Source organism: Pyrus communis, chromosome 15, assembly GCF_041283825.1.
Source record: "Pyrus communis isolate YQ-2024b chromosome 15, ASM4128382v1, whole genome shotgun sequence".
NCBI classification, from domain to species: domain Eukaryota; kingdom Viridiplantae; phylum Streptophyta; class Magnoliopsida; order Rosales; family Rosaceae; genus Pyrus; species Pyrus communis.
In genome coordinates this window covers 27,914,124-27,928,605 of record NC_142579.1, presented here as the reverse complement: position 1 = coordinate 27,928,605, position 14,482 = coordinate 27,914,124, and the positions used below count along the sequence as shown (strand labels likewise).

Genomic DNA, 14,482 nt, shown 5'->3' with positions numbered 1-14,482 from the left:
TCATCTCCATCAACATCTTCCGAAGAGCTTTATTAATCAAATCCAGTTTCCAACGTTGACTTTTAGGGATAGCAATTTCGTCGAGGTTCCATTTCGTATATTTAAATATGAATTTTTTTTTTTTTTTTGTGTGTTATATTTACAAGTTGGTAATTTATAAACATAGTTTTATTGTATAAATCAAGATGGCATTTCTTAATTCACGGCCCGTTTGGTGGGCAGGATAATATATGTTATTTCTAATTAAACTAGCATTTGCCTACACATTTTGTGTGTATGAACATATTTTTTTAGAAAATGAGAATGAGAGAGGGAGAGAGAGAACGTGGGGGGGGGGGGGGAGTTGGAGGTTTTTGTTTTTGGGTTTTTTATTTTAATATTGGAGGTATTTTAACATCACCTGTGGGTGAGGTTTCCATAAAAAATAATAAAATTTGGACTTATGAAATTACATTATTGGCCACCATTTTTTTGTGTGATAGAAGACTAAGTAGTATTTTCACCCTCTTTTAGTTAACAAAAAGAGTTTCATTAATTAATAGAGATTGGACTTGTAGCCGAGCCAATGTTTGGTGAGAAAAATTGTAATATCGACTAAATTGGCTACAAATTCCAAATAAGAGAAAATATTATAGGTTATGTAACCCAACTACATACATGGGTTATGTAACTCATTCCTACTAATCCAATCCAATTCTAAAGTTCAATCTCAAGCAGTCCACCAAACAGCTGGCTGATGACTCTGTCAAGTGTGTGAAGTAAGGATCACCAACTCACCACGAAAGGTGAATAAAAGAAGTCGCAAGTGGGAGACTAAAACTATCAATACCAGTTACCACCACACAGCCGTGTAGAAGCATATGCAGCAGCCATATAAGAGAGGAAGAAGTAGACGAGTCTCCTCCCATGTGGTGCGAGAAAAGTCTACCCCGAACAAATCATGTAAAACAAATAAGGTCAGGATCTTTCCGAGAGGAAGCCAACCTCTGACTTCGTCGTATTTATGCGCTAGAGAGTATTGAGAGGTGTAATGTTATTTATATTATGTTTTTGTACCATATTTTTGTACCATCTTAGGTGATATCTGATGTGGACATCTACATCATTTGAATTAATCAGATTTTTAAATTTAGTTCATTATTTAATAAATTAATAATTAAGAAAAAATAGTTAATTAAATGATAATTGTGGTATACGAGAAGTTTTTCTCCTTGATTTCCTTGGGTTTGCAATTTTTTCAAATGATGTAACTGTTCACGTCAGATGTCACCTAAAGTGGTATAGAAATATGGTACAAAACATGGTATAAATATCATTACTCGTATTGAGAGAGAAATATAAGAGTGTCTGGCCCAGTGGCGGAGCCAGCATGGGGTCATTGGTTGTTCATGACCCCAACAACTTTAAAACCTGATATATATTTGCATGTGTATTTTATTTGACCTTGTAAACAGCTATGACAAACTAAATTACAACCGCATTCTCCTACTTGTTCCTCTATTTTTTTCTATCTTGTCTTCCTTTTCTCTCTTATTGTGTCTGACTCTGTTTGCGCATGAAATGCTCGAATGAAATGCGTCAGTTGACAAGCCCTTGTAGTCTTCAACATTACTCTACAGTTTCTTGTAGTCACCCTTGACAAGCCTCTACGTATCATAGTAATTGTTGACATATGTTGGCATAAGCCTTAAGCAGATGTTGGCAAGAATTGACGTATTTTTACTAGGTGCTCAATGAAATAGTACACTGTAGTTTTTTTTTTTTGTTGAAATCATGACTCCATTATTTGAAAATCTTGGCTACAACACTGGTTGGGGGCCTTTATATCAAAACCTTGAATGGAACTTAGAACCAATAAAGCTTATGTCTTTACGTTTTTACTAGGTGCTCAACGAAATGGTCCAGTGCAGTTTTATTTGTCAAAATCATGACTCCATTATTTAAAAATCCTAGTTACGCCACTGGTCTGGCCTAGAACCTTTTCAATAGGTGGAAATACGGGCCCAGTACACTAAACATCATAATATAATTGATTGATTTTTTTTATTTTTTTTTAAGTTTTCAATCAATTGTATTGTTGCACTTGGTGTATTGGGATGTGATTCTGATACGCTGAAAATCTCTCTTTTCCAACACTGGGGGAATGAATTTGATGCTTGGCATAGGCGTCAGCAATGAATTGATACAACAATAGCGTGAAAATACATCAAATTAAACAGTTTTAAACCGTTCGATGGTCCTCCTGGTTCCTGCTTACAACGGTCTCCTTCAATGTTCTAGATTTCCTTCTCAAATAAAAAAAACCCCAAGTTATTCACTTTTCTGATGAGCATTGAAAAACCATCAAGGCCATAAATAAAAAATGAGCAATGCATACACAATAATGAACAAGTGGTCTGCGTACCAAAACTGCGACAGTGTTCTACCGTCACAACTAAGCTAGGATCTAACTTACTCTGCAGGAGTTTATGTTGTCATTAAACGGAACGATTGAGTTGATTGAACGGTTCTTGCGAAGTCACATGATTGCATTCCTTCAAACATGGAAGAGGATCGGAGCCATGTTGAATTTAAGGGTTTCTGCAGCACCCTTGGCAGTGGGTATGCTGTACATTACCTGAAAAGCCGTTGTCTGGCTGTACTGGATGAATTTTCAAGCGAAAAGCGCATGACTTATGATCAACCAAAGCAAAACTATCCATACACGCTACCAATACAGCGAAATAAAATTTTGATTTTGGACATGGAATCCTGAAACGAATAAAAAACTGTGAAGTAAAGGACTGTGTCTAATTTCAAAGTGATTAGTTGAAAATGAACTTTTCAATAAGCTCGATTTGGAGAGAGTCTCAAACTGATGGAGCTGTAAGTCAGTGAAAAACATCAGAAATATGCAACAAAATTTTCTTGAACTCTATTTAATTTATAAGCGAATCAATTTCCATGATTGTATTTACCTCAATGTAGCCTCAGTTTTTAGCATCAAGCAGTTTCCGATGGCGAAATTCAAAACAAAATTACAATCCACAAGAAATTTGAATCCGTTATTTTGGTGGAGGGCTCAGGGAGGACTGAGGAGTGGTGATTTTAGAGCGCGTCCAACTCCTACCACTAGCCACCAACTGCTCGAAGGCTGACGTCGCCCTTGAAACCGCAGTTGGAGGTGAGTCTAAGGCAGCATTGTTTTGATGCTTGCAAGTTGCAGCTACCCATTGTTTTAGCTTTACAGTAGCAGGTGATAGTTTGGATTCTTAGCAGTTGTATGATCTTCGTTTTGTTTGAATCCAGGAAGTCGAAATTTAAGCAAGCTGCGAAACTTCGGAGGATTGCAGCTGCTAAGGAGAAAGAACTTGCAAATTGTACTAGTTTGCAATTCCATCCTTTCAATTATGTTTTTATTCTGATCTCATATACAATTACATGCCTGCATTCTTGAGGCACATGTATATATCTATATATCGTCACAGAGGGTAACTATATGCAATATGCTTGAGATCAAAGTTGTGTTTGTATAGTAACATGTACACTTTACAGCTACGATGTTTTTAAGCGAAGGGTTGAATGGCTAATAAAGTTTATGCAGTTGTTCAATGCCATAGTATTTCCATGTATTTACAATAACCATTTTGTTTTCGACCATTAGTTTAATTTCTTTTCAATTATAAGAATCTTGTTTAGTTGTATGAGTTGGTTGTACGTACTAGTACTTAGGTAAGCCTGAGTCCTGACCCACAAGACCAAAGATTCTAACAGTATTACCTGCCTGCCAGATCAAGAGTTACTTAGTTTTCGAGGGTCATGATTAAGGGCTGCTAGGTTAGCCAAAGGATTGACACACGGCAAGACGTGCAGGGGAATTCAGGTCGTGCGATCGTGCTTCATAAATGCGCTTGATGGATAGGATGTTTGAGACTTTTCATTATCTTGTAGTTATCTTGTAGGGTTTAATTTCACTTCTTCAAGGTCGAAAGTCGGCTAGGGAATTCTAGGCCGAAGACTTCAGAAGCGAGGGGGCAATGTTTGGGCCCAAAATAATATTATTGGGCTGAGCGTAGGTTTGTGTTCGGCCCAAAGCTTTTTTAAATGTACTATGGGCTATCTGGTGGTCTTAAGCTGCTCAGTTAGGGTGGTCGAGTCCTATTGCAAGACGAAGTGATTTGGATAAGAGCGGATGGGTCGAAGTCCTAATACGATAAGGATTCTTGGCCGGAAATGAATACGGCCTAAAAAGAGGGAGAGTTCAAAGTCCTAATAGGAGTATGATTGTTCAAGATAAGGTTGGATCAGAATAATAAGTCCTAGTCCGACTATGGTTTCAACTCGATCTTAAGGAGGATTTGTTGCTATAAATAAATAACAAAGTGCATCATTCAAGGCCTCTCCAATTTAACACACAACTGCCCTGCCCAAACCTCTTAAACATCTTGAGATTTATTATTTTCTTTTTCCGCTGACAGATCTTCAGTTTTTATAAACAGCATTGTGAAGGCAACCGACGAACATCTTCAGTTTGGATAAACAACATTGTCGTCGTAGAATCAGCCGACCGAGGAACACCTTTAGTTTGGATAAATAGCACTGTGTCGAGGCCGACTGGTTACCTATTCAAGTCTCGGTCAAGAAGGGTTTCCGAATCCTTATTGGTAAAGGTTATCTTATTAGCCTTCTCGGCAAAGTAAGGTGTTAGGAGTTACGACATTCGGCATATTGAACGCCGAGTGATTTTATGATTGGATACTCACAAGTGAGTTTCAAAGTTTGGCATTCTGACGGTCGAACCACATTTACCATCAAGACATACATCTCCTTTGAGTACTTGTGTTCATATAATCTGGTGTCGATTCGACGTGCTTATACTCTTACGAATATAATCACTGTGACCAAATCCGGCGCCGACGATTCGTGAACTTCGCAGAACTAGCAGCCTTGTCTTCAGGCTCGAGAACCTGAAGGTCGAGACTTGTTTCTTCCTCGGCCACAATTGCAAGATCAAGAAGTCAGCAGCGCGCTCAACGCAACATCAACAAATTTTACTCCTCGACCGAGCTCGGCCGACGAGTTGGCATGCCCCGCATCAACCGAAGGATGTAGTTAGCTCATTAGTTACTCAGCATGTGCGTCACGTAGGTTTTGTAATTTTTAGGGTCAACAAACCCAAATTTGAAAATGACTGCCAAGTAGAAAAGTAATTGACCTATTATTACAAAATATTTACAACTTTTGCCACAATATTCAAATCAAATCAATAAACATTATTACTCACCTCAATTATAATGAACAAATAATTATCGCACATACTATTACCCCTAACATATATATATATATATATATATATATATATATATCCACACACACACACATATACACACGTTCAAAAGTATATAGTACTACTATAAGTTTTATATATATACTATACGTTGAAATATATATATATATTCACATTACTAACATATATGTAATTAATTTACCCTATATGTAAATGTATGATTAGCAAATAATATATATTTTGTAGGTAAATTAATAATGAATCAAATAAGTTAACTATTTAAGCTCATGAACCACAATGCATACAAGTATCAAAACTACAATTTGATAAACACAAGAACCAAGCTAATCACATGTAAAAAGCAGTCGAAAAGAAGTTATGGAAGACCTCAAAATAATGCATCTTTCCCAATAAAGATTGAAGATGATGAAGCCGCCAATCTTCTATAGCAAACCTTCTCCTCTCCAACAAAGCTTTCAATGCTTAAATCAACCGTAGGTCTTTGATTCACTATAGAGCATATGTTTTGCAAGCACAAAGGTCTACTATATATACACGTTTAATTCACTCGTTTCTCCTATTATATTCCAAGTGGAACGTTGTCAAGAAATCATTATCTAACAATGAGCGCATAAACTAGGATGGAAACTGTGCTTCAATCCTACATCGTCCAGAATAATTCAAAAGCCTCTTTCTTATAAGACTTTTCCATACAAATTTGAATCCAAATAGTCAGCTATAACATACATTCTCATACTCATATTCTAACATTCTCCTACTTAAATATGAGCTATGTTATCTGCACAACTTTCATATACTGCAGATAAAATCCAAAATTGAATGCTTCCACTCGTCTAGGCCAAACTCAACATTCAAAAGATTGAGTATCAGTTAATAGCAATTCTATTAACTGTCATTCTAACACAATGAATGACTTATCAGAATCCATTTAGGAAACGAAATTCTTGTCGAATGCTAATTGACACGATAGGACCGCACTGCAGTTTCAATCCTATTTCCTTAGCAATTCATGTAATCCTCCTACCATGCATAAGTCTTTCTATACCATTTTGAATCATAATAAATGTGAAATCAACTTACTATCATGCTCATATTCGTACAAACTTTTCTATCATTATTAATCTTTATTCATGACTCTATTCAACAGCTGAAATTTGGTTTAATTCTCCATCAAGAAACCCACTAATGAACTAACTGTTGAATAAAGAAAAAAAGTCTCTCCTCGGCAACCTTACAAAACAAATCCCAATTTATATTAAATAGTTGCACTTTTAATTGCATTGAGGTCTTTTGCAGAAAAGCCCCACGCTTATTAATTGCACAACTGGAGACAGAATTGATGCTATTAGTGATGAAGCGACCATCTCCGACACTTTAACGCTAATAGCAAATAACGAGCAAAGTATCAGCACCCAAAAGTCGCGAACCATGTCGTCCAGGAAATGTGGCGCCTTTAGTAATTTTCTTTCAGCAGAAAGAAGAGAATTTGCAAAGACAAAGAAGAAAATGCAACCAAGCACACAAGCTGCAACGGCAAGTCCTGGAGAATGACCACCCAAGACCGCATATATGCCGGTAATGAATGAAACAACCATTGCAACCAAAGCCCACATTGTCAAAGACACTGCCAAGTGAAACGTCCCAAATATCTGGTTCTTGAAATTTTTCCTTGTGTGAATTGAGGAATAAAGGAGCACTAGGACAGAACAACTAGACATGGCCATGGCTATTGTATCAGTTATAACAAATGCTTTGAACGCTGCGTTTCTTGACAGAAAGACGGAACCCTGGTTCGGTCCTTTTTCACTTTGGTATCCACCGGGCATGGTAAAACCTGCTGCGAAGGTTACAGTTGCTATCAATGTAGCCACTACCAGATGAGTTTCCTTTGCTTTCTGTAAACCTTTTCCAATGTCCTTGCTTATTTGATTTTCCTCCACCTTATTGTCGTTATTGCCTTTTGGGTTTTTAATTCTAAGACTTGGTTTAATACCCCTCCGTTGCATTGGTTTTTTCAAATCTTTCTGCAAAGTCAAACGAGTATAATATTATTATCTTCGCAAACAAATCAAAGGATACCCTCAGTGTTCATAATTGTACGAATAAGTGACACTTGTCTAAGAAAAATATTACCCACAGTTGACACAGACAAGCAATTTAATCAGAAGGTGATACGTACCTGCAGTAATGATATCTTGTCCTCGTTAGCTAGAATGATGTCTAAAACGTTTAAATTTTCCTTGTTGAAAGCCATTATATCAACTTTAGCATCATACACACACTCAGTAAATAGCATGTTGTAGGGAGAATGAGCAAGGGGTGTGTTCCCGTCAATATCCGTGGCATTTAACAGGATGTTGCTAAGCCATGCATCTGCTAAAACGTATCCTACTATTTGGTATCCACCGTTCCTTGTGGCATAGTGAAGAGCATTCTGAAATTTGTTGTCGACCAGTTCGCAACAATCAGGGCAATAAGAAATAAGCATTCTCATTACATCTAGATTGCCTTCGGAAGCCGCAAAGTGAAGAGCTGTAGCGCCATCCTTGTCAGCAATGTAAGCAATAGATCTATCATTTGCAAGCAGTTGCTTAGCAATTGAAAGGGGACCAAAACGTGCAGCAAGGTGTAGCGGAGTACATCCTAGTTCGTCTGCTGCTTTGCTCAAAGTCCTATCGGCTCTTATTAGTTCCTCCATCATTCCTTACGCATAAACATAAAACAAAAACGAATATAGATAAAATTAAAAACACGTATATGTATGTAGGATGTGCCCTTCAATTCATATTTTTTTTCAGTTCCTTGTTGCTCGCCCTTGTACGCTCGTGTCCCCTTAACCCCCTTAGGATGTGCCCTTCAATTCAATTTTTTTTTCTTTCAATTAATTTACCTACATATTAATGCACCTAACGAGCAATAAAATACAAGTAAATTAATTTTCAAACACAAACATATGTCAAGAGCAAGAACATGTAAAAAGAGTAGCAACATGTAGCATTGTCTATAAAAAATTAATTATAAAATTTGAAATTTTGATAAAAGAAAAGTGGCAAAAACTAGACTATCATCCCACGGGGTGAGATTATACATACCAATCAATTAGAAAATTTAAACACCATTAATGAAAACTACCAGATTTGTGATAAATTCCACCGAATTTGTTTTAAAATAATGAGGTGCATTTTTAGGACGAAAAGTTTATAGAATATGAGTTTCAAGGGAAAAACTTGATCAACTTGATACCGGAACCAAAGTTTTCCTTAAAAATATGTGGTGGGTTTATGTCATGGAAATAGGAGGAAAAGGAAACAAATAGTTTTGTTTGCACATGTACCTTCATCCTTGCGGATCACTGCAGCGTGCAACGCCGTTCTACCGTTTGGGCCAATGTACGTTGGAACATTGCAATTGCTGAGCATTTTAGAAACCAAAGGAAGATATCCCCTCTCAACAGCTAAATAAAGGGGAGTTTCGCCTAGATCATTAGCAGCGTAGGAAAACTCGGGGTCTTCTTTGGTCAATATCTCCACCACCGAAGGTTGACAAAAACGCACTGCTTCGTGCAACGCTGTATTCTTGTTGTTGTTGGTTTTCCTAATGAGCATCTGCTTCTGCAAGCAGGCTTCTTCTTCTGTTAAGACTCGACCTTGCTCAAGGTCGCCAGGGTGACGAACTTTTGCAGCCTGGTCGATAAGAACTCCAACTATACCTGCTAGCCCGCGTCTTGCCGCAATGTGTAAGGCAGTCTCACCACTCTTATTGTGTAGCAATAGTAGTGCGGGACACATTTGAAGGATATCCTCCACAATCCCGGTTGACTCCACTTCTTCTTGTGCAGATGTTGGGCTGCACGCTATATAAATATGAAGGACAGTGTTATTTGTTGCAGTCAGTTTTAGGTCAAGATGTTCTGCTTGATCCCGGAGGGCCTCAAGGTTGCCTTGTTTTGCAGCATGAAATACATCAAGTTCCATGCCACCTATCAAAACTGTTGCTAAGTGATCAGTACTACTAGCACTCTCGGTCTGATCAGTTGAAGGGGAGGGATCCATTTTTTGATATTTCGTACGTAGACAAGGGGAGCTTTTGGCCTAATACATGTATAATCAGAAATGAACTTGCTGATCTTTGAGCGGATGATGGGAATTTAAATGAAAAGGAACAAAGGATGAGATTTGAGAGGCTGAAGAGTGGGAAAATTTTCATTCTGGAACGCAGGTGGTACATCATATGATTTTATGTAAGTGGTGGAAAATTTTATTTTTTAAGTTATGAAATTTTTAACACACATATTCCACTATTTATACAGTAACACATAGTGTAACATCCCGTGGGCAATCACACTAAAAAATCTCTCTAAGAGTAAAGAGTAAACAAGGAATAAAATATGAGATAATTAATAAAGCAGGAATCCAATGCAATGCCACACGGATTTGGATCCTCTCCTGAGCTAATGAAGAGGATCCTCCTGACCTATCATCATGGACCGTTGAATTTTTATTCAACGGTTATAATTATTATAACTTTAAAGGGATTCTCCTGTTTGTAACCGTTGGATAAAAATCCAACGGTTCACAATAATGGATAAGGAGGATCCTCTTCATTACCTCATGAGAGGATCCAAATCCATGCCACACTTCTGCAAAGAGTCAAAGACTGCAATGGTTGGAGTGACTTTACAGCTTAATCATTGTCCATCGTTATTGGTGCATACCGTTTCAAAAAAATCTTTATTGGTGGATGTCAGTTTTCAAATTAAATGGTACCCATGCTTTATTTTTTATTAAGCTATCATCTAGATTTTAAATGATATGATACAAGTAATTGAACATTTGAATAATTAAACTTCCTAATTATATATATAATGACATTGTGCTGAAGAATTTCTCCTTTGACGGACCCTACAAACAGTGCCTAGGAAGCACTTCCTTCCACGGCAAAGCTCCACCCCTCACTCCCACTGCATGCCATGGCTGCTGCCCCTCCCTACCTGTGTAAACGGCCCTATATTTTCTGCTTATTTCCTCATTTGAGTGGTAGCAATTTATTTGGTTAAGGGTGGGCATGCGCCAGGCTGGGCACAAAGTTAGAGGGACCGGACCGGACCGGACCGTTTGTAAATGAAACGGGGTGAGTCTTGGTTTTTTCTAATCTTCTTTAAACACCCGATTCTTGCCAGACAGTAGAGCCAATTTGCAGAATTTTAAGCATGTGCCCTGTACCATAATCGATTCGGTTATGGATGTTTTTGTTTATTCTGTTTTAAGCTTTGACAATGTTGATCAAGGACAAGGTGTGCTTTGCCTGGCTTTTCCTTCCAAGCTTCTTCTCCGGTGGGTATTTGGAATCTTGGCTTTCCATCCAAGCTTCTTCTCCAGTGGGTATTTGGAATCTTGGCTTTTCCAGTGGGTATTTGGAACCTTGGCTTTCCATCCAAGCTTGTACAGAATTTTATGCCTTTCTGCTCTGGACCAATCTTCTTCTTTAATTCTAGACCGTAGAGCCAATATGCAGAATTGAAGAAGAAGATTGATGTCGTACCCTGTACTATAATCGATTCGGCTCCGGTTCCTGAAGCTATCAGTGAAATACGGGACAATCTCGACCGTAGATGGGTGGAGATGCTCAGTGAGGAACTGCAGCACGATGGTATTGACTAGGGGTGGGCAAACGGGTCTTAGACCAGTGGGTACAAGTGGGTCGAGGCTGGTACGGGGCGGGGCGGGTCCAAATTGCTAAGAAAATGGGCCCTCGGCCCGGACCGTATCTATCGTCCAATATGTGGAGATTTAATCTCCACCTTTGATTAAATCCCACAGTCCACTTGGCGCGGTGTTCGTCGATGCAAGTTCTGGGCTGAACGGAAAAGATGCAGTGGAAGGGAGCAACAAGTGTGGAATACAGGCTTCAAACAGGCACTATGTGATGACGATCTGGGAGGAGGTTCATCAGGACCCTGCAGTAAGCAACAGCAGAGGTTCAAGACAGGCGCGAAATGGTGGTTGGTCAAGGTCTCAGTCGAATTTGGACACACACGGGTTAGGCAGCGGCAGTCTTAAGGTACAAAGGTGCTGCGGAGTAAAGGCGGCGGTTCGGTGTGGGAAATCGCGCTCAAGTTGACCTTGCTAGTGATGGGGATTCGCTGGCGGGTCTTCGGCGAGGATAGGAAAACAGTGAACTGCCTCGACAAGATTCCGATCTTGTGGCTCAAAAACGATAAGAACCACAGGAAATCAAGCTTTGGGTAAATGATGAGGTCGCCGATATTGATCTCGCTCTCGCCGTAGGAGAACGTGGTGGTCCAACATCTCCTGGAACAATCAGAATTCGAGAAAGCTAAAGAAGAAGAGGAAAAGAAAAGAAAAAAAAAAAAAAAAGGAAATGGGCCGGGTTATGTCCAGTTCCTGTATTAGAATTTCTTGTACCCGACCCGATCCGCTCTATTTCTTTTAAGCTCAGGTTCTTTTAAGCCCAGCCCTAGTATTGACGATGTCGGATTGGTGGCAACGGTCGAAGATTTTTGGACCCGCGTTCTGCCCGGGCCATTTTGTGTTTAGAATTTTTAGACTCATCCCGAACCGCATGCTTGGACCTATCCCGACCCGCGGGTCCAAGGTCCGTTTGCCGGCCCCTATATTGGGTTTTGTCCATTTTAGTTTATGAGAAAGAGTTTTGGACTTTAAATCAGATGACCATGAAATCTTCAAATTTTTGTCCAATCTCATCATCCTCATCAACAAAGAAAATGTCCCAACAAATTCCACGTATCAGGTGCAAAGGTGGGAAGACCATGGACATCGTGGTTCTTTTTCATTGGGTAATACAAATCAGTTGTTTCTATGCCTCTACTAAACCCAAAAATTTTTGTACATCTCAAGCACTTTCAAGAAGAGACTTTACCAGAAAATACTATTTGCGCGACTAATTTATTTTCCAACGAACATGTTTATGGGGACAAATTAGTTTATTTAACAAAAATATATGTTGGCCAGGCAAAGTTGGTCAACATTTAGAATTTTGCTGAAGGTTTTGCGCAACGAAAATATTTTGAAGGCCACGATATAATTAGTCGGGCAAAGGTCAACAATGACCTGTCAAAAAATACCACAACCAAACCTTTTGCTTGACGTCTTGCTTATATTTGCCCGACGAAATGGTTCATCGAGCAAAACCCTATTCATTAAAAAGGTTTATGCCTTATTCTTTATCATTCCTCTTTCTTTCTTCTTCCTTCCCCCATGCGGCGTACTCCCTTCTGCAAAAAAAATCTCTCTCTCTCTCTCTCTCATTCTTTTTCTCTCACACTCATACCCATATCTCCCTTATCTCTCACGCTCCCAATTCATTTAAGGTTAGTTTTTTTTCTTTGTTAAATATTCTTTTTGTTTAATTGTGTGACTAATCAATTTTGTTTGTTGTAGGTTTGTGATTGGATTGGAGAAAATTGTAGCAATGATTCTTCAACTTTAACTCAATTGGAGCAATGATCCCTCAACTAAAAATTCATGACTATTGGTCCCTCAACTTATCAAACGTGAAACTATGGTTCTTTTCATTAACTCAGTCAGAATTTCGTCAAAATCAGTCATGTTGGAAGGACAATTGCTACAATTAGGCTAAAGTTGAGGGATCATTGCTCCAATTGGGTTAAAGTTGAGGGACCATTGCTACAATTTTTCTCATTTTGTTTTTTATATTTGCCCCTTGATTTAGCCTCACTTGTATGGCACATGACTCATTTTGATGAGAGTTCTAACGGAGTTGATGAAAATGACCATAGATGCACATTTTGAAGAGTTAAGGGACCAATGGTCATGAATTTTAGTTGAGCAACCATTACTCCAGTTAGGTTAAAGTTGAGGGACCATTGCTACAATTTTCTCTCAAAGGAAATGTATGTGTTTTGTCTCTTAATTTATTTTCTTAGTAAGTTTTAATTTATTTAATTGTGATACATATGTATGTTGAAATTGTGGCTTTTGTGAAATTTTGAGTTTGTGTGTTATTGAAATATATGTATGTGTAATAATCTCAAACTTAGAAATAACTAAAAAATCCCCCAAATTTAAGATCTGACACCATTATCAAAATGGTCATGGGACTAAGCGATATATCTTAGGTTTATTTTTAGCTACACCTCCTGGAATTCGATTTTAATCTCACTTTGCTCCTTGTAATTCAAAAGTCACCACTCTATCCCCTAAAACTCAAAGTTTGCTTCACCTTGCCCCCTAGAACTCAATTTTGATCCCATTTTGTCCCCTGAAACTTGAAATTCGTCTCTATAAAACTCAAATTAGCTACACATTGCATTAGATCTGTTTATTTCTTATGTGGTTTGATTCGGTTGCGCTAGGCTAATCAATTCTTTTTCTTTTCTTTTTTTCATCTTTTCAATTTATTTTAAACTTAATATTCTCTGATTGTTGAATGTTGACGTATAATGGAGATTTGGAGTCAAATTTACTGTACATGTGGTTTCTTATGTGTTTTGATCCGGTTGCGCTAGGCTAATCAATTCTTTTTCTTTTCTTTTTTTCATCTTTTCAATTTATTTTAAACTTAATATTCTCTGATTGTTGAATGTTGACGCATAATAGAGATTTGGAATCAAATTTACTGTACATGTGGCATAGTCTTATTAGGTGTTATGTCCCACATATGTTTTAGAAGGCGACTATAAGTTTTAAGGAGAAGAGAGTCCACAAGTCAAAGTGGTGACTTTTGAGTTACAGAGGGCAAAGTGAGATCAAAATAGAGTTTCAGAGGGTGTAGCTAAAAAAAAAAACCTATATCTTATAAGAGCTCGTACTCAAGATTATTTTAGAAATGGAATTAGAGTTAATTATTTCTTGACCATTAGGACATGAACAACCAAATTACCATTATAAGTATTTTGACCCATGTATTTTTTTTACACCTTAAATACTTGACGCTAATCTATTAAATGTTATCTATGACGTTAATTGTAGGAATATTAGGAATTGAGTTAAAATGAAAGATGCATTGAAATAGCTTATTTAGTCATACAAATGCATGTGCATGATTCATGAAAGATTTCAATTGGTTGTTCATTTCCAAGTTTCTTTCAAATATTAGCCATTTGTATTTGCAAACTTATGTTGAAATATTGAGATAAAGGCACTGCACAACTCTTAATTCCAGAAAAAAATTATAGCTAAAAATTAGAAAAGT

General features: G+C 37.9%; 1 protein-coding gene across 1 annotated transcript; it reads right to left on the bottom strand.

The window, feature by feature from the left end:
- Positions 1–6,334: 6,334 nt before the first annotated feature.
- LOC137728827 (protein ACCELERATED CELL DEATH 6-like) lies at positions 6,335–9,496 on the bottom strand. Its single transcript, XM_068467603.2, has 3 exons — positions 8,622–9,496; positions 7,467–7,990; positions 6,335–7,311 (listed from the first exon to the last, which is right to left on the bottom strand). Exons 1-3 carry the CDS (start codon positions 9,337–9,339, stop codon positions 6,559–6,561), a joined length of 1,995 nt encoding a protein of 664 aa, XP_068323704.2. The 5' UTR covers positions 9,340–9,496; the 3' UTR covers positions 6,335–6,558.
- Positions 9,497–14,482: the final 4,986 nt, after the last annotated feature.